Here is a 24538-nt window from a genome sequence, read left to right on the forward strand (position 1 = left end):
CCTGGCAGCTCTTAGAAGAGTACACAGTTGGAGGGGGCAGGGGGCCCTTGGCAGAGGAATGGGCGGCTTGGAAGGAGGCACCTTTTTTAGTGATTGTGCCTACCTTCCTAACGGGCTGGGAGGCTGAGCTATTGCTTTGCATGTGTGATGTTAGACTCAGAGTGTTTTGTGTCTTTATTTTAAAACTGGCATCTCAGTCTCCTGTGCAGTTTTCTGTCAGCTTGTTGCCATGGAGAAGTCGTTTAGGGCTGGAAGCTCTTGTCCCTCTCTGTGTCAGCATCTCTGGACCCGCCAGCTGCTTCGTGCCCTTCTACAGATGGAGGGGGTGCAGGACCCCACTTGGTGGGCAGACCCTTTCTCTGCAGAGACTGGAGCTGCATCCCGATTCCCTTTGGGGCAGGAGTTTCATTCATCTGTGCACTGACTCAGCAACTCTGTAGTGACTGCCTTTGAGGGCCAGGCTTGGCGCTGTGCTCCACAAGCACGAAGATGACTGTGGCGGGGGGCGCACGCATCCTCAGGAGGACCCTGCCAGCCAGTCCTTTCTTGTTCTGTTCTTAGAATGTAAAGCACTGTGTTTGCTTCTCTTCCATTCTTCATAACTGCTCATTTAGAATCTCCCTGGAAGTTCCTTCCAGTCTCCATGCTTCTGGATCTCATTTCCTCTCTGTGTCTCTGGCACCTGGCTCAGGACCTCAGGCCAAAGAGGGGCTCCCCTGGGAAGTATCTGTCCAATGGAATCCTTTCTCAGACTCCCAGGGTGTCTGTCTTGACTTTCTTCCTCTCTTCTGAACCTAAAGGCAGTATGGGTGGCAATATGAGCCAGTTGGAAAAGGAAGGACTTTAGAACTGGATAAATCTGCGCTTGAGTTTTGGCTCCACCTTTTTCTGACTGTATGATCTCAAGAAAGTGACTTCTTCACTTGGGAGCCTTAGTCAAACATTATACTTGTCTTTAAACCTGAATCGCCCATCAGTCAGCAATTGAGTTCTGACATTTTAAACAGCAGCATAGGAAGTACTGGTGGCCATGTAATCCTACTGGGTGCTCCCCTTCCATACTCATGTGGGACCCAGTTGAGAAAAGTTTCCCAGCAGAGAGCCCCAGAGCTGTGTTCTCGCTGTGATTCTGAGGTATGGGATGACCTGATTACGTCTCTTTCCTTACCAAGACCTCAGTTTTTGTATTGGAAAAAGCCAAGAATTGGATTGAGTGATCTTGAAGAGTTCTTTTAACTCTAAAAACCTGAAGATTCAACTTTAAAAGAAGAACCTTCCCACAGCTAGTGTGACCATCATCGCCAGTGCCCCAGGTTTGGAGGCTGGCCTTAGTGTGACCCCTTCTGCCAGTCTCTCAAGCGACTCTCTTAGGAAGCTCTGTACTGGAACACTGACATTGGATGTAGAAATCTCTTCTGTATGGAAAAGTCCTTTTGAATGCATCATCTCCATCCCACCCAAGTCCAGAGGCTGGGCTTGCCTTGCACCCCAGACAGTGGAGAATTGTTGGAAGGAGGGTTTTTTTTTTTTCCTACTTCACCTGTGTCTTACATTTCCTCAAGACCTGTGCCCCTCCTCAGACCGGCTACTGAGAATTGTATTTCCTGAGCCACCTGCAATCCAGGGCTCTGTGCCAGAGGAGAAGAGATGCAGGAGTCATTGCCCCACCAATGTCATAGACCCCAATCTGTGTTATGGACAAGTGAAACAAAGCACAGCCATAAAGGTCATGAGAGGCTTGTCTAGGGAATGTACCTGGTCCCAGTCCTTCTGCCTTGGGCAGATTCTTCCCTTCTCCAGTGCCCAGTGTCCTCTTGGGTAGAGTTGATCAGGTTGGGTCAGGGATCTCAAAGTTCCCTTCCTGTTTTGGAACTTCTATTCTAAATGCTGTAGCTCAGTGAAGGAATGTTTGTTGTAGACTTTCTAGAAGAGGGAGGACTAGAGCTGAGCCTTGAAGGCTAGACTAGGATTTGGAGTGTCCTAGGAGAAATGGAGGAAGACCTTCCTGACTGGAAGAAATGGAAGGAAGGTGCACAAGCACAGTTGGAGACTGTAGAGCATACGTCAGGGTGAAGCAGGGTGGGAAGCCCTCCTGACCAAAGTAGAGGGTTCATGTGAGTCATGAGGAGTGAGAGCAGTCTTGAGGTAACAATCTCTGAGGGCCCTCATCCTCAGGGGCATGGAGTGGCAGTGGTACCTAAGGACAGAGAGGCAAACAAGGTGGGTTAGGACCAGGGCTCTCTCCCTCTCTGGGGACCCCAGTCTGATGCTTCTCATAAAAGAAAGACCTCCACCAAGAAGGCACAAGGGTCAAAGCTAGAGGAGGACACCCCGGCCAGGTCCTTTCCTTCTGACTTCAGCCAACAGGTTCTTGGTTGGAAGGATCAGGGCAGGGTGTGGAAGAGTAAGTCTTTCCAAGATGGCTGCCTACTTTCATGGTCTATTCCTCCCCAGATGTGTTCCTGGGGTCATGGTGACAAGAGGGATATTTTGACTGTGTCCTTGAGATTGGATTCTAGATCCATCAATGAGGCTTATGCATCCCGCAGTCTCACATTCTAGAACCTGGCTTTGACCTCCATCCTCTGGCTGAGGTGGTCTGAGTCCTGTCACCCCTCTGTACCACAGCTTCACAGATGCCAGGCCCTCTTGGTCCTGCCTCTGTGCTTTCTCTCCTGCTGCCTCTCTTCTGCATCCCACCACTTCTAGACAGTGCAGGCTTCGCTCACCCTCTTTCTTCCAGACTCGGCCTCTACCTCCAAGCAGATCTTCTTGTAGCCCTTCCTCCATGTTCAGTCTAAGTGCTCCCTAAATGTTATCCACTGTGATGACAGCGACAGTGATGATGACTGTTATTATCCAGATTTTGCTTCTGAAGCACAGCTCTGATTCTGCTACTCCCTTGCTTAAAAGTCCTAGTGGCTTCCAGTGGCTGCTGAATAAAGTCCAAAATCTTTAGTCAGGCATTTTGAGGATTATATTTCCTGAGCCATCTGCAGTGATATGCCCCCTACCTGTCACTCCAAATTTATTCCTTCTACCGCTTTTTGCACTACCTCTTCTTTCACCAAACTGAACTACCACCATTAGCTCTACAAGCTCCATCTACGTCCCCAGCAAGGCCTTTGTTCGAATTGTTCTTCCTACTCAGGAGACCCTTCCTCCCCCTCCCTTAATTTTCCTTTTCCATTGGGAAGTCTCCCCTTATCACTTAGACTATATATTCCTTGATACTTCATTCTGCATCCCTGATTGTATCTATCAAGGTAAACTCAATAAATGTTTTTTGAGTGACTAGAAGGACCTAGTTTAGCTCCCTGTTTCCAAGCAAGCTTGAAATTAGGGACCTTGGAATTAGGGGAACTCAGTCATCAAGACCTGTCCAGCCAGGCTTCAATGCCTATGAAATTCTTTGAAGGGATCTGGAAGTTACCTAGCACCCACAGGCACATATTCAGGCAGCCAGCTCCACGTGCTCCTCGGTCCTCTGTGCTGCAATGAAGCAAAGTGGCAGGAGAGGGTAGAAACCCAGAGGAATCATAATAGCTCTGGAGTTGGCTCTTGCAAGGTCAACCATCCAAGTTGTAGGGGGCTGTATGATCCTTGGAATGTATCCTGGAGGCTACATATCCTGGAGGGTCCATTTGGGGTCCTCCAGAACGGTTAGGAGTCTGACAGCAGGAATCTTAGGGTAATTATCCTGGGGCATTCAGATTCCAAGGGCACCCAGCCAGACATCAACTTTGGGCACAGATACAAGGTTCAGGTCCTTAGGTGGTGAGGTGGCAACAAAGTGCAGGCCGAGTGCCAGGATCCTGCCCATCCAGTAACATCTAACTCAGACCCTGTAGCCTCAGAAACCCCCAGTTCAGGGTTCACTAATCCTTTGGCTGGGCATTCCTAGTGGGGGTCAGCGAGGAGGCTGTCAGAGGGAAATGGGCTCCCTTTCTGGTCAGGATTGACTTGGAAACTGGCACAGTCTCAACTTGGAACTACCTTCTTCTGGTCTTCGGTTCCCTTAAGCGGGCAGGACTAGGGGAGGCAGTGGCTGACGTTTTGCCAGGCCTGGAGGTGAGTCCTGCCTCTCGTCCTGGTCCACAGTCAGGCTCACCAGGCCCTTGCCTCCATTTCAAACTCAGGCCATGATCTAGCCGCCTCTGGTGCACTATTTGGAAAAGTCAATCTCAAGCTGATACTCACTGCCTGGAAATGGCGTGGAATTAGGCTAATCAGTGACTCTTAATTCCCCAACAAATGCTAGTGCTGTGCTAATTGCCAGGGTCCATGCAGGCAGATCCCAGGCTGGCGGCATCAAACAAGAGAAGTGGTAATTTGGGGACTGGAGTGGGGGAGGGCCTGCTTTGTTGGCTGAGCCAGTTAAAAACCGTATTACTACCAGTGAGTCCTAGTGCAGAGAGCCAGGGCCTGGCCTCCTTACCAGCCAGCGGCCACTTGAGTGGCCCACAAGTGTGTTTGCAAGAGCTGAACCTCGACACCAGTGGGGCAGTTTCGTGTCCATTAATGGGATTTGTTTTGGTTCATTGAGGAAGATTCCACCAGCAGCCTGGCATGGCATTGCGGGGCAGCTCACTGGGGAAAAGCAGCCAAACCTTGGTCTGCTGTTGCCATGGCAACATGGCATTCCAGACTCTCCAGGCAACCTTACTGGCATCTGCTGCTGTGAAAGATTCAGAGGGAGAAGGACCACTGCTCTTTCTCCAGTAGAGATGGAGCAAATTGTGTGGACAGGGAGCCATGCACCAAGGACCAGATCTTAAAGGAAAATGCTGTTCCATTGGTGTGGGAGCATCTTTTTTCTTTCTTTTTCTTTTTTTTTGTTTTTTTTGTATGAGGCCTTTTTAAAAAAATTATTTTTAATGTTTGGGCGCCTGGGTGGATCAGTCAGTTAAGCATCTAACTTCAGCTTAGGTCGTGATCTCACAGTCCATGAGTTCAAGCCCTGCATCAAGCTCTGTGCTGACAGCTCTCATGAGCAGGGAGGGGCAGAGAGACAAGGAGACACAGAATCTGAAGCAGGCTCCTGGCTCTGAGCTGTCAGCAGAGCCGAAAAGTCATTGGTTTGGTGTTTGGTGGGAGAAAAGATATTGGTAGAGGTGGACATGTCAGCCATGCCTCTGAAACTTGCTGCTTTGAGCCCTGAGCAAAATGCCCGACTGTGGTCTCACCCCACCTAGACACTGTCCCACACCTTTCTTTCCTAAAGTGTGGGAACTGAGTTCCACACCTCACCCCTCACTTTAGGTGGGCATTTCTTATTTCCTGCCTTGGTTCACAGTGTTTGCCTTCTCTCTTGTACCCACTAGACTCATTGAACCTCTGCATTTCATAGGGGAACTGAGATACAGAAAGGGAGATGCTTGCCTAAGGTTATCTGAGACACAGAGTCCATGGAACAAGAGGTTAAGAACTTAGGATCTGGAAACAGCCTGACCTTGGTTTGAGACCTGTCTCCGCCATTTAGTTATCAGGTGAGCCTGAGCCCCACCTTCTTCAGGAGTGAAATAGGGATCCTGAACATTCCTGCCCCACTAGGGCATTACAGGTATGAAATGAGAGTGGAAGAGATTCCTGGAATATAATAAGAGCTCAGGAAGTGTTGGTTATTAAGAGACTGGAAATTCCTTAAGAATGGGGACTATCTTTTTCATCTTTGCGCATTCCTCCTTCTTTCCTTGTACACAGAGGGCACTCAGAAGGTGCTTTATCTGCAGTTGATATTAGAAGGATGTTTGTTGGTGGGATGAAGGCTCAGAATAACTTCACATTGACGGGCTCTCCACTCCCGACAAGTGTGTTCAGCTTTGGTGCTGTCAGGTCTCCTCCACAGGACTGGAGTCAGGCCCAGGGTCCTATGGAACTCAGCCTGCAGAATACAGTGACCTGCCCATTCAGGTCCCATATCCAGCTGCCCAGGGTCCAGCACTTATACTTCCCAGAATTGTTGTTGCTTTCTTTTTCTTTTCTTCTTCTTTTTTTTTTTTAGTTTTTTTTTTTTTTTTTTAGTTTTTTGAATGTTTTTAAATTTATTTTTGAGAGACAGAGAGTGGCAGTGCAAGCAGGGGAGGGCCAGAGAGAGAGAGGGTGACAAAGAATCCGAAGCAGGCTTCAGGCTCTGAGCTAGCTGTCAGCACAGAGCCCCACATAGGGCTCGAACCCACAAACTGTGAGATCATGACCTGAGCCGAAGCCAGATGCTTAACCGACTGAGCCACTCAGGTGCCCCTGTTGTTGCTTTCTTGAAGGACAGGAATAGATAGATTCCTTCAACCTTTGGGGTATATGGTGTTAATGGTAACTAATATATAACTTTATAATATACAAAAGTTTCCCTCTGACACAAGCCTCACTATAGCATGGAATTATCAGGAAACTCTCCCTCTGTTGAGGACGATGTCACTGAGGCCCAGTACTGGGGAGTGGCTGGTCTAGAAGCATACAGCAGGAAGAGCTGGAGCAAGGGGGGCAGGTCCCATCTTCTGACTTCAGCTCTGGTGGCCCCCTAAATGAAAGCTCTTTGGGTCCATATTTCTTCAATGGGACTGAGAGCATTGGGATGTGATCCTGATGAAGTAAGGAGCTTGGAGCTTGGAGTCAAAAATGCCATGATTTCGGTCATGACCCTGTCACTTACAAGGGTGCAGCTCCTAAGGGAGCCACCTCTCTTCTAGACATGCTCGCTCCCTCATCCTCCTGCGTCGGGTGTATAGTGGGGCTGAGGGTGCTTTGGAGAGTCTGAAACTCCAGTTGAGTGACGAGGGAGAGGGGCACTGTTTTCAGTAAACGTTTTCATCTCCGTGAGCCACCTTCAGCCCAGCAAGACTGCGGCCTCAGCCCGTCTGGATGTGCTCTGGAATGACAGACGGCCTGGGGGTGTTGGAGGCCGCACTGCACTGTCCTGAAACATTAACCAGCAGAGCTAGAAGGGCTCTTGGAGATCAGTAGAGCTGGGGCCTTCAGTTTGTAGGTGTGGAAACAGAGGGCCTGGGAAGAGCAGTGACTCACCCAAGTCCCTGTGCTGAGTCGGTGACAGAGCTGGCCCCGTGCTCCTCTCATGGGGCCATGCTGCCCATGCCCCACAGAGCCGGGCATTTGCCCTTGCTCAGAGTGCCTCCCTTGAATTCATTTTAAAGCAGCAGATAAAGACATAAGAGATTTTGAAAGAATTTTATATATATGTATTTTCAACAGTTTTTTAAAAATCTTTTATTAGTATATGATCTATGAAGAAAGTTTGGATAATAGAGAAGTGTTCCACTTAGAAGATAACAAACTGAGTAATATTCTTTTTTTAATGTTTTAATTCTTGTTTTAATGTTATTTTGAGAGAGAGAGCATGTGAGCAGGGGAGGGGCAGAGAGAGGAAGAGAGAATGTCTACACTCAGCACAGAGCCCAGTGCAGGGCTTGAACTCATGAACCATGAGATGTGACCTGAGCTGAAACCAAGAGTTGGATGCTTAACCACAACTGAGCCACCCAGGTGCCCCTAACTGAATAAGATTCTTAAATCTGAGACGTAACCCCTGTGGGCAGGTTGCTATCTTTCAAATGAAGCTTTCAGAACGACGGCTCCCCCAAGCCTATAGCACCCTCTGGAAGCTTAGCTACAGAAAGTAGGGGAGTAACATTTACAGAGGCCTCCGAGGTCTTCACTTCGTTCTGTGACTTGAAGTAATTACATATACTAATAGCAGTAGTAGTAATGGTGGTTAGCGTCTGCAGAGTCTCCTCCAGGTAACACAGACCTCTTTAGAGGTGTTCTCCCTTGATTATTTGATCATCATAAGAATCCTGTAAGATAGGTATTCTTTTCCCATTTTGCAAATGAGAAATTTAAGCCCCAGAGAGATTAACTGGCCCAAGATTACACATCTAGCAAGTAGTAGAGCTACTGACTTCAAATGAATACTTGCATAAAGAAAGCAGAAGGCACCTGTTAAATACCTGAGTGAGTGAATGAATGAATACTTGACTTCTCTTCTAGGGAAGGTGCTAGAAATCACTGGAACTAGAGGTTTTCAGACTGCTCTAGGAAGCTCTAGGATGTTGTGGAGCCAGTGGGGGTAGAGGGGGTCTGAGCACATGGGGCTCTGAGCCCGCCACTCCTGCTCCAACCAGAGCAGCCTCAGTGTTGCCTGTTTTATCCCCTGGGAGACTGAAAACAATTTAGCTCGTCTGACTCCTGCATCAGGTATTCATCATAACCTCCAAGGGAGACCCTGATGGGGCACCAGGACTTTGTTAACAAGTACAGAGAGTTGTCAGGCCATGGTTTGAGAAACAGTGGCTGACTGCCTAGAGTTGGGGAAGATTAGACCCAGAGGAAGCAGAGAGGTAACACTCGGTCATGCAGCCCAAGGGTGCATAGGCCCCGCCAGGAGTCTACTCCTCCTGTACTTCATCCACTGCCCTTCCCCCTGTGCCGAAAGGCAGCTGAGCCAGGAAACAGGTGACACAGCAGAGAATAACCGAGAAGTTTCCATAGCACTGCTTGGTGGCTTGCGCCTGTCAGGACAACTCAATCACTGACTAAGGTGTCAGCTTGAACTTGTGTCTTGGGGGATGGCTGGAGAGGAGGGATGTCATGCTTTTGTCATGTGCGCCTGCACTGGGGAGTCTCCTAAATGTATAAGGGCTGGCAGCAAGGAGGGCTGGGAACCGGATCCTGGGCAGGAGGCACGAGGCCACCCTGGCAGGAGCTGGGGAGATGGGGGAGGGGACAAGTGTGGACCAAGCGTGTATCACAGGACAGGGTCTGTGCTGGTGCTCTACACCTGTGTTCAGGGCGAAGAAGTAGTAAAGGAAAGATGATTGTCCTTATTTACAGATAAAGAAACCAAAGCTCAGATACACACAGAAGGTGTCCAAATCCAAGCCTGTCTGGCTCCATCGCTGCTGAGCAGTAACAATGGTTTGCAGCTCTCTGGCCCATCCACTCAGCACTTGAAATACATGCCGCCCAGTGGACTCTGCCTGCAAGCCACTGGGTAGGTGGGTGTGTTTTCAGAGAGCTGGGACGGGCTGGGCCAGGCCGGGCCAGGCTGAGTTAGCCAAAAGCTGTGTCTGTCTGGTCATCAACTGTAATGTGTCTCTTCCCCACAACTGAGGTTGCGGGCACTCTGCAAACTGCGTGTCCCTTCAACGTGGGCTGCCCTGACTGCCCCCTCCGCATATACCCACACAGTGTTCCTTTTGATGGTGACCCCTGGGGACGGCCTGCTCGGCTCTTTGGGCTTTCCCCTCAAGAGAATGGGCATTCCCAAGGGAATGGGACAAATGGCACCTGTTTATTCCTAAAACAAATATTTATTGAGCACCTCTTATATACCCATAACTATTCTCAGTGCTGGGGTTGCAGCAGTTGAACAAAATGAAATTTTTGCACTGGTGAAGTTTTTCATTCTAGTGGAGAGACCGCAAGAATATGACAGGGTGTTATATGCCAGGGAAAAAAAATAAACCAGTGTGAGCGGATAGATGGATGGGGTTGACTGGTCAGGGAAAGTTCTCTGAGAAGGGGAAATTTAAACTAGGACCCGAATGAAGGGAGGTAGGCGCCATGTGGGTACCTGGAGAAGAGTTCCAGGCAGAGGGAGCAGGCCCGTGTGCAGCTGAAAGCATGGCTGGCCAGTCAGAGGAACAGTAAGGAAGCCACTGGGGCCCAGGAGGAGTGAGTGGGGATGGGAGCGGCAGCAGCAGGCATCAGAGAGGTAGCTGGGGCCCAGGTGGTGTGGAGCTGTATGGATCAAGGGCTAGACTTGGGGTTTCCTTCTGAGCTAGGGTGCCACTGGAAGATTTGCACCCTGGGGACACATGCCTGGCTTAGAGCTTCTAGCCTCCTCGTCTAGGAGGGGAATCTGTGCCTTTGGACTGAGCCCACAGGAGACTGGGTAGTCCCTGCAGGGGTGCGAATAGGCACCTCGGCAGGGAGCCCAGCAGGACTCACCAGACCTCCCTAGGTGCCATTGTGTGTTCTTCTCAGGGCTGAGGCCAGAGGGCCTCTCCGAGCTGCCTCCTTCACAGGCCCTCATTTTGGGCAGCCTCACACTCCCCGGGAATTAGAACATGTTCCAGAAAGAGTCTGGCAGCAGGGCTGCCGCATTTCTCGTGCTGTGCAGACCCGCATCCTCAGGGATTGCCACTTCTCCTGCTGACACCCGCCCCGAGTGAGGAGCACTGGCTGGTGGGTCCCAGCCCAGCAGCCCTGGCCACTCACCAGGCTAAGGGGAGGGTGCCGCTTCCCACCAGACCAGCGGAAGTCCTTGCCGGTGGCTTATAATTATCCAAGAGGGCAATTTTGCTTTCAAATGTTACACATTCTTTTATGAAGTAGGGACATTCACAAAGGAAATTTCTCTTTATTAGCCCATGTAGTATGCATACATTTCAGGCATGCACTTCATTCAAGAAAAAAAAACAGAAGCCAGAATTCAGTGTGACGAAGGCACCAAATTAGGCCCCATCAAGCCACGAGCACACCATTTCCTCTGGAGCTGTGCACGGCTCACCTGGGAGCCCCTGCGGTAGCCGTTCCCACGCTTTCCCAGCCCTCACTCAGGTTCATAATCCCGCAGGCTCACCAGAAGCCTGCCCTTGGGGATATTCATTTATTCATTCATCCATTCATCCATTCATTCATTCATGTCTAACAGCCACTTCTACCTTGAAATGTCCACAACAGAACTGTCCATTTGCTCCCCAAGCCCAGCCTTCCCCCAGGTCCCTCCACCTCATAAATAACACTACTGTCTACCATCGCTCAATGAGTCCCCTGTCACTTACTCCCCGTGTCTGTCCTTCTGCAGGTCCTAGACACCCTACTATCAAAGTAGAATAAATCCACCCATTTCTGTCCATTCCCACCGCTCCCAGCCCACTCCATCCTGCCCCCTCATGCCAGGTCCTCTGCGATGTAGTAGCCTCCAGAAAGTCTCCATGTTTCCTCCTTCACAGGGCAGCCTCGTCAAGTGTAAGTCAGATCTTATCATGCCCTGCTTAAAACTCTCCAGTGGCTTCTCTGCATTCTCAGAATAAACTCCGACTCCTCACCAGGCTTCCCTTCCCCCTCAAGGTCTGCGTCTCCCCAGCTCTCTGGCCCCACACATAGAATGGCAGAACCTCCCGCTTGGGGAATTTATATGTTTCATTGTCTCTGCCTGGAGTGCTCTTCCTCCAGGTGCTTGTAGGGCTGGCTCCTTCACTCCCTTCAGGTTGTGGCTCAGAGGCCACCTTATTGGAGAGGACTTCTGACCACCTGTCCTTTTAATCATTACATTTTGTTTCTGGAGAGTTCTTGTCACTAGGTGCACCCTGTTGATCTGTGCGTCTACTTGCTTCTTGTTGCCCCGGTATGTCCGCCCCTGGGGGACAGGGGCCTGCGTCTTGTTCTCCGCGGGGTTCCTCCCGCTAGAGCCATGCGTGAGCCACTCGGGCATAGCTGCCCCTTACTCATGCGTTCACGCTGCTGGATAAAATACATGAGTAGGTGGAGCGCCGAGGCCCTAGGGCGGTGGAACTATTCTGTCTGATGCTATAATGGTGGATACCTGTCATTGTATATTTGTCAGAGCCCATAGAATGTGCAACACCAAGAGTGACCCCCTAATATAAACCGTGGACTTTGGGCCATAATGATGTGTCAAGGTAGGTTCACCAGTTGTAACAAATGTACCACTCAGGTGTGGGCTGTTGATAGTGGGGAAGCAGTGAGTATATGGAGACTGGGAATTTTCTATACCTCATGCTCAATTTTTCTGTAACCTGAACCTGCTCTAAAAAAATAAAATTATCCTAAAAGGAAAAAATAATACATTAATATAAATTTAAAGGTTTAATCCCTTAGTTTTTTTCCTATTTTGTACTATTTTCTTTTTTTTCTTCTTGGCTGTCAGAGTTCAATAAAAATTTACTATCTGAAGAAGAGAAGATAAATAAGAGACAGACTCTCTTCCCAAAGGGGTTTGATCCTACTGAAGAGTTGGCATGTGTTCCTGACGCAGCACTCAGACTGTGTGGGGGCCTAGTTGCCGTGTGCCAAGTACATCGACCTGAATTGGGTATGGCACCAAACACAGAGCAGACCCTCAGAAGGTACTGAGTAAGTGATTGGACAGCAAGGGGGAATTCCTTCTCAGGTTCGTGTCATCCAGCAGCTCCTCTCTAGAGCCCTAATCTTCTGATCTGCATATAGATTCTTCTGGCCCCAACCCTCTCACCCCACCCGCACTGTTGCATGAACTCCCAGCCTCCTCTCCTGCACACTGGTGATTCCGAGACAGGCATGAGGAGGAGAACAGGGTAGAGAGACTCTGCCGGTGACCAGGTCTCAGAAATGCAGCAGTCCCACTGTCCCTGGTCCCAGAGCTACATCTGTGCCTCTGCCCTTCTGCTGGGGCTTCTCAGGGATTTCTCTGTTCATTCAATAAGACAATAATGGAGACAATTTGAAAGTTCTGGCCAGGTCCAGAATAGCAGCATAGAGGCCAGGCCGGGGGCCACAGCATAGCTTTTCATAGGAGTTTACATGGGCGGTGGGCTCAGCAAGAGCCCAGAGCAGCTCATGTGACCTCAGCTAAACTGACAGAGGCAGCCTCCAGGATAAGGTATACATCCAGAGAGGTGTATGGTCCCTAGAGAGCTGTGGCCAGCTCTGGGAACACACTTCAAAAGGGATGACGGCAAGGTGGAACCTACTGAGAGGAGGGTCCCTGGCTGGCTGTGAGGACAGGCCAGCAGCTTGTCAGCGCCAGGGAAGAGATCTTAGGGGATAGGAGAGGACTTGCAACACTTAACAGGAATTGAACTCCAAACTGCCGCCCTGTGGCCTTAGCACTCCACCCACCCGGGCCAGACCCCTGCGGGCAGGGCCAGGCTGCACATCTGGCCTACTCGTCTCAGGACCTCTCCCAGCCTGTTTCTTCACCCACAGTGCCGTCTTCCCTAAGCTGCTCTGTTAAATGGGACGGAGTCACACAGAAGCCCTGTCACCATACGTGGTAATAGTAGGCCCTCGAGAGGGTTAGTTGCCTTTTCTCTTCCCTCTCCCAGTGCAGCCCGGAAGCCCAGAAAGCCAGCAGTTCCACAGAGAACACGGCACTCAGAAAGACAGTCTGCGGGGAGGATTTCAGTTGTTTATAAAACAGGCCAACACGTTTCCACCTCGTAAGTTCTAAATCCATCATTCCTAGCTCCCTAGATCTAAGAATAGTCCTCCAGTGGAGCCAACATGCCACGTGCCACAGCACGCTCTCTGCGCAGGTGACTGGGGAAATGTAGCTACGGCAGCCCCAGCACCTCCTGCTCCAGGGTGAGGGGAAGTGGGGGCAGAAGGCTGGCCTCTGCCTCACCCCACTTAGCTGTGTCTAAACCTCGCTCAGACTCTGATCTCTCCCATGCAGTGTTGATCCAAATACCTTCCTCCCGGAGCTGCCCCAACCATCACACGCGGTGCCCGAAGTGATGCAAAGGGAGAGGTAGAGACCAGTGGGAAGGTGTGTCGGTGAGGACCTCAGCACAATACTGCCCCATTCTGGGCCTCAGTTTCCTCTTACGTAATGGGACAGAGATTGACAAAGAACTGGACAACTTTTTGAGATACAGGGTTTTAAAAGAGGTTCTAAAAGAGCCGCAACCTTACAGCCTCAGAATGAGACTTATGAGGGCAAACCCAGGAGTTCCACACTTTTCTGTTAATCATCTGAACCAACTCCATTCATCGATGTTGTGGGAGGGAGCCAGCCTGAAGGCCTGGGGCCTGGGTGGGTATCCCCCTACTCTGCTCTTCGGCCTCACCGGCCTCCCTCTCACACGCATGCACACCCACCCACACTACCACACAAGCTCTCCATGGTCAGAGGACTTCTGATTGGTCCCATCCCAGACTCTGCCCATGGTAGGAGGGGCCATGCCACCTGGGGGCTTGGAACCCCCTGCAGCAGGCCACCTGCTGCTCCCCTGGGCAGCCTCCCAGGCATCTCAGCCTTCCTGATGGTGAGCTGCAGTCGGCCTACCCATGACCTCTCCTCCCCACATCCACAGGCTCTGTTGTGGCCTCCAGGAGAGGACGAGGCAGCGCTCTTCTCTGGCTAGCCATTTGTTCATTCATTTGTTCATTTGTTCATTCCCATAACAGGTATTTGAATACTAATAGGTGCTAACCATTGTTTGGGTGCTGGGATATGGCAGTATACAAAACTGAGTCCCTGCTTTCAAAGAGCTGATAAATAAACAGTTAATAGTAAATATATATATACATAGATAGATGATAGATAGATAGATAGATAGATAGATAGATAGATAGATAGATACAGATATAAAGAAAAATAAAGCAGTTGAGACAGAGTTAGGGAGGGTTGTAGATTGCTATTTCATATAGAGTTGTCAGGAAAGACCTTTCAGATAGATAAGGTGGCATTTGAACAAATAGCTGAGCAACAGAAGAGAATGAACCTGTGGATATCAGGGCAAGAGCATTCCAGACAGCAGGAATAGCAAGTGCAAAGGTCCTGGGGTGAATACTGTTTGAGAAACAAGAAGTCAGTGTAGCTGTTCTGATGTCAGTAGGGTGGAGCACATGGGTCTTGAGGTCAGAGAGGAAGCTGTTCTTTACCTCAGTAAGAGGAGAAGCCGTTCGAGCATTCTGAGCAGAGCAGAATGTCTAACTTGGGTTTTAGCGGGATCACTCAGGCTCTGTGTGGAGGACAGATGATGACAGGCAATAGAGGCAGCAGAGAGACCAGTAGGAAGCCCTCATAGCGTTCTAGTATCAGGTGATGGGTGAGAAGTGGCTGGTTCTGGCTGTGTTTGGAACGTCACCTTCCTAAATCCTTCCACAGGCCCTCATCTTTCCTTACATGTAGACACCCAGCCACCCAGCCCTCCTCCTCCTTGCCTTCAGCCTTCACTCCATCTCTCCTTCTCAATGCATTCCCAGTGCTGCCATGGACCCTATCTGGACGGCCCCCAGGCCAGCCTGCTTCTGCTTACAGCCTTCCCTGAGGCAATTTGGGCCACAATCCCAAAACTTCACTAGAGTGATTCTGTGGGCAAACAGCTCCGCTTTCTGATTCTGGAATGGCTCTTCCCACTGCCTCAGCTCCTGCCTGAGGGCATCATTGGCCCTGAAGAGTTATGGATAGACTAGTCATTCAAAGGGTCCTGCACTCTCATTGTCTCTTCACTGAGCCTGGCCCTCTGAGGCCACTGTCCTCACAGCCATTCTCTTGGCCATCTCTGTAGGAACTGCTCCTCTCCTGGGCAGTGTGACTGGGGACAGAGACTTGCAGCTCTCTGTTCCTGAGGCCTGTGGCCAGGGAGCAGTTCTGGCCACAGACCGGGGGATAAAGGTAAGCAACCAGGTATAGGACGGGGGTGGATGGTACTCAGTTTCAGCATTCTATGTGTGCCCCTCCTTGCTACTCTCAAGACAGAACAGGGGGCTCAGAAAGACTGGATACAGCAGTAATCTGAGTGCCTGTCCCAGTGCCTAAGGACCACTTGGTAAGTGTGCCCTGTTCTCAGCACCCAGCTCCCATCCCAGCTCACAGACTGGTGAGACAAGTGCAAATATAAATACCTGTGGAACCAGGAGGGGTGGTGTGTGTGCTTAGAAGGCTCTGGGTACCAGGCTCAGAAGAAGTGAAATGAATAGAAGTGAAATGAATAGCCTTCCCACAGCCCAGTGGGACCCAGCCCCACACCAGCCACCATTCACTTCTGCAGCAAAACAGGATGCTGTTCTGATCAATGAAAGCAGCTCTGAGTGGGCAAATTTCAATGGATACCCCCTATTTAAAGCTGGTGAACTCCTGGGTGCCTGGGTGGCTCAGTTGGTTAAGCGTCCAGCTTTGGCTCAGGTCTGTGAGTTTGAGGTCTGTGTCAACCTCTCTCTCTACCCCTGCCCTGCCTGCACTCTGTCTCTCTCTCAAAAATGAATAAATGCTAAAAAAAAAAAAAAAAAAAAAAAGTTAAATAAACCTTTAAAAAAAAAAAAAGGACTGGTGAGCTCCTACTCATCCTGCAAAACCCAGCTAAGAATTAACCTCTGAAATTTTCAGTGACACCCATCTCCTCTCCCCAACAGAGCATCTCCTCTCCTCTAAGCTACCTCTGTCCCTTAGAAATACTGTTATTTATTGTCAAGTTAGCTCTAGTTTTTTTCTAATCATCAGCCTTTGTTGTTACTTCTTAAAGTATTTGAACAAATGACAAAATCTTGGTCACCTTTCCTCTCCATTCATCCCTCTGTTGCTCAGAGATTGTTCACGGTGGGATGGATTCTTCAAGATCTGTACATATAGAAATATATAGGGAATCTACATAAATTGAATCATCTCTCTCTGTGGTGGTCTGCAACTGATTGTCTCTCTAAAATGTCTTCGATATCTTGATGTCAGGCCACAGAAAGCAATCTCACTATTTTTAGTAACTGCATAGTAGCTGGGTAGGGGGGTCAAGCCGTGCTTTCTTTTTTTTTTTTTTTTTAATTTTTTAATGTTTTATTTATTTTTAATACAGAGAGAGACAGAGCACGAGAGGGGGAGGGGCAGAGAGAGAAGGAGACACAGAACAGGAAGCAGGCTCCAGGCTCTGAGCTAACTGTCAGCACAGAGCCTGATGCGGGGCCTGAACCCACGAATGTGAGATCTGACCTGAGCCGAAGTCAGAGGCTTAACCGACTGAGCCACCCAGGCGCCCCAAGCCGTGCTTTCTGTACACACTCCTCCATTGATGAATATTTTGCGGCTTCCCCCAGTCTTTGGTGGTGGTTAACCCTGTTGGGCTCCTTGTGCCCACTTGGCGTTGGTCCCCATAGTCATCTTTCTCATGGCTGTCTTCCCCAGTGGACTGGGAGCCCCAGGGAAGAAACTGAATTTCCCTCAGCTAGGTCTTGTGTCCAGCACAGGGCTTAAGAAGAGCTGCCACGTAAATGGACTTGTCTGTCAAACTCATGATTGTGTGAAAGGCCTGGGTGAATTCAGAGAGCAGCAGTGTGCCTGTGAATTGCAGGGAGCAAGCACAGAGCCCTGGGAGAGGGGTGACATGGCCAAGGGGTACAGAGGGCGTGGAGAGCCAGCCAAGGGTCCTGGTCTTGGTCTCCTTGGTGGCAGGAGACAGGAGGTTGTCCGCAGGAGGACTTAGTCCTTGCTGTGCTGCAGCCTGAGTCCTCCACCCAGGCCAGCTGCCCCTGCGCAATGGGTAGGGGCGCTGCTGTAATTGTCCAGGCAAGACAGGGTGAGGACCTGAACTCCTCTCCATCTTCAAGTCACCACCTAGACCCAAACACTCTACGAGGCCTGAATTCCGGGTTCTTCCCTCGCCATTCCTTGCTCACAGCGGGACCGTAGGGATCACCCCTGCAATTATTGCCAAAGGGGTGGGGTCCTCGTGAGTTTGGTGGTGGGACACTTAGAAGTCTTTCCCAAATTTGCCCAGCTTCAGGGCCAGCTGCGGCCACAATGACATTTCCCAGCTTCCTGAATCCAAGCCTTCTCCTCGAGGGTACTCAGACCTCACCTGTCCTGTCTCTCTGCCTAGAGTTACAGAAGACCAGCCCCTACAAAGCCCTACGTCTTTGTGAGGCCTTTGACAGAGACAAGGGGCCCCGTTAGTTGCCTGACTTTTTGCCCACAGTCCTCCGTCCCTTTCCCAGGAGGGCAGGGCGTCGTGCGGCTTCCTCGGGCCTGGGCCCGGTGCCCACCAGGGCTCGGTGAGGCTTGTGCTGCTCTCACCAGCCATGGCTCTTGCCTTCCACCGCTGATCTGGTCCCCACACAGGCGGGCCACTACTCTGCACCTTTTCCTAATTACCTGGGAAGCAGTGTTTTTGCTAGAGAGGATAGCATCTTAACAGAAGACGCCCTGGAGTCCTAATGCCCAGGTTAGAATCCAGTTCTGCTGCTTACCTTGCATGGTTCACGCCATCTCTCTGGAAAATGGGGATAATGTCAGATTATACCTTGCAGGTTTGTCGTGGGGACTCAGTGAACTAAGTGTTTATCACAGGGCCTGGGGTACACTAACGATTCAGTGGTGTTATTACATTTTCACAGTTTGGCAGCAGTGAATCAGCCTGAGGTTGGAGTCATGGATTCTAGTCCTGGCTCAGAATGGCTGTGTGACCATGAACAAGCTATTTCACTCTCTGAGCCTCATTACGTCCTCTGTAAAATGGAAGTGATAACATCTGGAGTCATGAATGGAGGTTGCTGTGGGGATTAAGTGGCCTTTGTATGAAACTGGGACTTAACATCCTGAGGTGATGGCCTTCATCCTCGTGGTCTGAGCTGGCCGCTAGAGCTCCAGCCACCACATCCTCATTCCTAGTGAGAAGATAAAAGGGGCAAAGGTTACCTGCCCTCTGTCTTCGAAGGCAGGGCACTGTAGCTATTACAGAACATTCTGGCTTACCTCTTTCACACACCAGCCACAGGAGAGGTTGGGAAATACAGTCTCCGTTCCGTGGTTCAGAGTGAAGCTCTGCCACTCTGGCTCCATCTCACGTGCGCAGGTGCTTGCCCCTCGTAGGCAAGGCCCTCCGGCAGAAGTGCGTCCCCCTCCCTAGCACTGGGCTGTAATCCCAGCACCATAAGGCCCTGTAAGGACCCAGGTTGCCAAGAAGTTCAGGCAGGTGCCACAAGGCCTGAACAGATTTGTGTATTATGTCTAGCCTGTGCCAGGACCCTGCCAGTCCCTAGGTTCCGCTGCCTGCAGGGCTCCTAAGCTGACGCAAGTGTGGTGGGCCACAAGCCCATCACTTGTCACAGCCCGGATGAGGCCAACTCCACTGAGCCCCATGATCAGGGGGCTTGAACTCTTCAGAGGCGAGGGGATCCCCCAGGAACTATGGGCTCTCCACCCAAGGCCCAGCCCTGCACCTCAGGGCCAGGAAAGCAGGTCTGGATCAATCAGGTGGGTTTCAGTTCTTCAAGGCCCTGGTAAGGGCCAGGCACACCGCAGAGAGCCCTCTGCAAAGCCAGGAATCATCCTATAACCTCTGTGTTTTGAGAAGTGGGTGTTCCACATTCGTCGGCTTAGGGAGAGGCCTGCCACAGGCTGTTCTCCTTCCTCTCACTTGTGCACGAGAACGGCCTGCATCGGGGCAGCTTGCTGAATCCAGGGGGCTTCCGACCCTCCCTGTGCCCCTAGGTGGCCCTAAGTGAGGCTGAAGGGGGGGCGCATATGAAGCTGATTCTAAAATGCTGGAGGGTTGTGGCTGCGAGTCCCTTCTGTTCAGGGCGCAGCGAATCTTCCACCACAAAGTTCAGCAGCCTGGTTGTTTTTTCCATAGGAAGTTTGTTTAAAATGTTCAGGAACTCCAAACTTCTTGTCGTTCCACCCTAGGCCTTCCCATCTGCTGGTGCCCGGCCCTCTCCTCTGTGTCATTTGACACTGGCATGGCCTTTCTTGCCTTCTCCCCTCCCTGTGGTCTTCCTCATACCTGGGCGTGAGCTGTCATCATGTGTCGGGCACTGCGCTGGGCACGTCTACTCATGCAGTTCTCCTAGCAACGTTGTGACGTAGATGGGGACGGAAGTACCATTATCGCACCGCCGTTTGGGAGTGTGGGGCCTAGGACAGCAAAGCACAGTCCACAGTAAAGAGTGGACATTTTATATGTATGTCAAGGGCCGGCAAAGAATGTGACTCACGGGTTGGATCTGAGCTATGGCCTGTTTCATACGGCCTTGAGCGCTAAGAGTGGCTTTCAAAGGGTTATAGTAAAGAAGAAGAATATGCAACAGAAACCACACGAGGCTCTCAAACCTAAAATATTTACTGTCTGCCTTGTTAGAATAAATTTGGCAAGCCCTGGTGTATGATACCAGAGTCAGTGCAGATTCTGGAGCGGCACCGCCTGGTTTCTGGTGCCTCTCCTTCATCCTCTATGAAAGGAGAATAGTCTCTAAAACATGGCTGCTTCACAGGGTTGTTGGAATTAAATGAGAGAAAGAATATAAAGCACCTGACTTCGAGTAGGCTTCTTTGGAAGTATTGGAGGAAGCAATTTCTGGCCCTTTGCCAGGCTTCTCGACCCAGTGGGCATAAAAGCCCTGGCTCAAGGCCTCTGGCTACCCCGGCCCTTCAGCGTGTTTCCTTTAGCAGGAGGGGAGGGACCTGCCAGCTGCCCATTGTGCCGCGTCCTGCTGGTAGGGTCAGCTCTGCCTTCCTCCCACCCCCATTCCTGCTGGCCGTCAGCTGGTGCCACTCACCAGGGCCGGGCACAAAGCCCACGCCAGGTGCCAAGCTAGGCCCAAAGGTACCGAGCCTCGTCCACTCTCCCACTCCGTGCCTCACATCAACCTGGCCGAGACTCCCGTGTAACCATAGGAGCTGCGGCCGGGGGCTCATCTTCTCCGTGTGCATTTCCTCGCTCACGGGCCAAACAGGGAGACATCTGTGTTTCCCCAAACCCAAGCTTTTGGCCAGTGATTGCCCTCCTACCAGGGAAAAGGAAAAGGAAAAGTAAGGGTAATCCCTGGCCAGCCAGCCTCCCGCTGTGAAGGAGTGGTCTGGGAATCAGATTTTCAGTGGAGAAAGAGTGAAATGTAAAGATAAGAAAGTGAATAAAATCATTGAAAAGTCAAAAAGAATATACATTCTGATCCAGATAGGGATGGGCTTTCAGTTCTTCGAAGCAGTAGAAGAAATGACAAAAGATCAATGAATTTTACTACAGAGAACCATAAAGCTTATGTTTCATATCAAAAGATGCAAGACAAAGTTTTAAGTCAAACTAAGAAGAAATATTTATGCTAGATGTGGCAGAGAAAGAATATTTTTAAAATAAAAATCTTTAAAACAATAAGGCTCTTAACATAGAGCAATAACAAATATTTAATACTATGTGGCAAGTACTATTTTAAGTATCTTATTCCTACTTATTTAACTCTTGTAAACAACTTTGTGATAAAGGCTTGTCATTTAACAGATGAAGGAACTGAGGCACAGAGACACTAAGTAAGTTGCTCCAGGTCACTCAGCTTATAGGGGAGCTGGGATTTGAACCCAAACCATCTGGCTCTTCAATCTGAACTCATCTATACTAAACAGGAAAATGATATGAAGTAGACAATATACAAAAAAGGAAATACAAATATCTGAGAAAGAATTATTTTTCAGGTTTAAAAACATTTTTAATATTTTATTTTTGAGAGAGAAAGAGAAAGAGCAAGTGGGGGAGGGGTGGAGAGAGAGCTACAGACACAGAATCTGAAGCAGGCTCCAGGCTCCGAGCTGTCAGCACAGAGCCCGACACAGGGCTTGAACCCACAAACCGTGAGATCATGACCTAAGCCAAAGTCGATGCTTAACTGACTGAGCCACCCAGGTGCCCCTTATTTTTCAGTTTTGATGGCAAATAACAATGAGAAACCTTTTTGTGTCTTCAAATTAGAAAAGATTTTTAAACATTATAATAAGCACTAAATACTGGCAATGCTCGAGTGAAATGAAAACTTCCACAGATTGCTGTAGTTATATTCAGGTAGCCTTTCCGAAAAATATTGTGAAAGCATTACAAACAGTACTCAAGAATCTCAAAAATGTCCGTACCAGTTGGCCAAGAATTCCCATTCTAAGAATTTGAGGAAGCAATTAGGTAGAAAAAGATACACAGGAATATTATTCAAGTTATTCAGAATAATGAAAAATTCAAAACAACCTGCATATCTGGTAACAGGATACAGGTTAAGGAAATTGATGAATCTGCATAATGGACAATTAGACAGTCATTTTAAAGAAATTTGTTTAACAAAAGATACCTTGAGCAAAGTGAAGAAACATGCAGTGGACTTGTGGGAGGAGACACACACAATGCGTAGAATAGCAAAAAAAGTATATAAGTAAAAGAATACATCAAGAAAAGTCACAAATCGATAAGAAAAAGACAAACCGCCAAAGAGAAAAATAGGCAAAGAATGTACAGAGGCGATTTGTAAGAGGAGGCAACTCCGGGCTATAAATGAAGTGACGCTCCCTCTCACTAGTAGTGAGGGAAATGCAGATTCGTTCTTTGTGCTTATCAGAATAGCAAGAGTCTAACGGCAAAGATAGAGGGAAACATTCAGATCCATCGCTGATGGGACTGGAAGTGACTGCAGCCACCACGGACAGCTGTTCGCCATGCCTACATCTGAACCTGTGACTCCACTCGCACGTCTAGGGGCCAGCCCTGCGCAGATGCTGCTCTGTACAGGGGCGCGTGCTCAAGGGTGCTCATGGCAGTGCTGCTTACAACAGTGATGATATTACTATTAATTGTGTAATGTTGTACATTATATATTGTGTGATAAAATAGCGACAATTATTGTCATTAAAGAACTGTCCATCCGAAGGGAAATGCATAAATACAATAAGACTTCTACATAAGGGGATACTAAGTACAGTTAAAATAAATGAACTTGATCTGTATCAGCTCAGATAAATTTCCAGAAACAATGCTGAGTGTAAAGATACGTGTTAGATAGATATTTCAATACTATTTATGTAAATCTTTAAAACAAACTAAAAATATTATGTAGTATTTATGGACATATATATAGCAAGTATGAAACCAGTAACAAACCCCAACTTTAAAATAGTGCCTCCTTCCTCGGAGAAGAAATGTCTGGAAGGCAAGGATGGAAAGCAGGGCTTAGATGGTATCTTATTGATTTATTTTCTTTTTTTTAAGGGAAGGGTTGAAGCAGATACAGCAAAATGTTGACTAATGTTCTAAATCTGGATGGAGTATGTTTCTTTCTCCTAAGTTATTTTTTGTATCTTTCTGCATATTGAACTATTTCAAGATTTCAAACAAATTATTTTTAATTTCCTTTTTGAATAATTTGCAGTTCTGTGGAGAAATATTTGTGTTAGCAAGGGACAAAAGCAGAACAAAATATACACAATATTTATGAATTTCACAAAATAAAGGTTTAAAAGAAATTATCTAAAATATCCATAGCATTTTAGATAATACCATAGTAGTGGCAAGATCAAAGTCTGCTTTTTCTTTACACTCATCCATATTTTCCAGTTTTTGTCAGGAAGATGTATTATTTTTGTAAACTGGGGACAAAAAAATTTTTAATGACTACAAAAAGATAGGAGTGAGTTTAGGCCCTAGGGAAGAAGGGTCTAATCCTAGGAAGAGGTGCTGTGATGTGTGGGGGCATCGTGCTGTCTGGACACTCTGGCTATATGACTGAGTTCATTCAATCTCTTGTCTCATCAACAAGCCCTTATTGAGCACCAACTGTGTACCGGGCTGTGAACGAAACATACACGGTCCTTCCCTCCCCGTAGAGCAGATCGGCTAGTGAGGAGGGGACAGCACATGCATGACGACACAAGTCATCTATCACCACAAAGTGTGAGAGCCCCCTTGGGGGTGAAGTCCAAGGGCAATAACAAGAATGTAAGTTGGTTTGGGTGGCCAGGGAATCTGGCCTCAGAATGACATTTGAATTTAAAAGATGAAGAGGTCTAGAGTCCATTAAAAAGAAGACTTCAAGAGAAAGAAGGCCCCCGAAGGCATGTGCAAGGAACAGAAAGAAGGCAGTGGGGTTGGAATGTAGTGGGGTTCGGGGAGAGTAGGGGAGCACATCAAGGTAGTCAGGAGCTGGTCACCCAGGGCCTCACACACCAAGGAAAGGCCTTTAAGGAAGTCACCGAAGGCTTTCTAGGCAGGGGAGTGATGTGATTAGATTTGTGGCTGTCAGAGATCATCTAGACGCTCTCTGAAGATTGGGGCGGATGGTGAGTGGCCCACTTAGTCCCCTGGCTGTCAGCACGGCCCAATGCACAGGAGAATGGTGCCAGGATGAGGGGAAGGCAGTGGAGACGGAGAGAGAGAGATGGAAGGATTTGAGCTATTTCTGGAGGCAGAGTCAGCAGGTCTTGGATTATTGGGGGCGTGGCGGGAGGAGGTTACAGCGAGGGAAGGTGGAAGGCCAGGTTTGGGACAGGGACAGCTGTGTGATGGCGGGAGGGGGACCCACTGGAAAGGCTCTGGAAGGCAGGGTGGAAGCAGGGCATGCCACCAAGTGCAGTTGAGCTATGGTCTTGTCACGTGGAAACCAGGGTTTAGGACACCCTGTGTGTCCCCAGGATGAGTGTTCGCGTCCCATTCTCAAGGCCACTTCTACAGCAGTCTTCTCTCTTCCACAGGAGGGACGTGCTACTCGTGGGGCTGGAACGAGCACGGCATGTGTGGGGATGGCTCTGAAGCCAACATCTGGGCCCCGAAGCCTGTGCCGTCTCTGCGGTCGTCACCGGGACTCCTTGTGGGCTGTGGGGCTGGCCACTCCCTGGCCCTCTGCCAGCTGCCAGCCCTCCCTGCATTGGGCCAGCGCCCCAAGGTCACTGGCCCTTCCCCAGATGCCACTGAGAGTGCCGAATCTCTGGAAGCCATGGACAGAGAGAGATGGAAGGAAAGAAAGCCAGAAACTTCTACCCAAAGCCTGACAAGTCCAGAAATGGGGGGAGGGGCGGGGTCTTGACAGAGGCCCTTTAATAAAGTGATTTTTCCTACTCAAA

General features: G+C 49.4%; 1 protein-coding gene across 5 annotated transcripts in view; it reads left to right on the plus strand.

The window, feature by feature from the left end:
- SERGEF (secretion regulating guanine nucleotide exchange factor) overlaps positions 1-24538 on the plus strand; it is a 227839-nt gene extending 203301 nt beyond the window's left edge. For all 5 annotated transcript variants that reach the window (XM_029914558.1, XM_029914560.1, XM_029914559.1 and 2 more), the window contains one exon: positions 24170-24538. In XM_029914558.1, the coding sequence (XP_029770418.1) occupies positions 24170-24501 (332 nt within the window). In that variant the 3' untranslated portion in view covers positions 24502-24538. The remainder of the gene's footprint in view (positions 1-24169) is intronic.

This window comes from Suricata suricatta, chromosome 11 (assembly GCF_006229205.1).
Source record: "Suricata suricatta isolate VVHF042 chromosome 11, meerkat_22Aug2017_6uvM2_HiC, whole genome shotgun sequence".
In the NCBI taxonomy this organism is placed as follows: Eukaryota; Metazoa; Chordata; class Mammalia; order Carnivora; family Herpestidae; genus Suricata; species Suricata suricatta.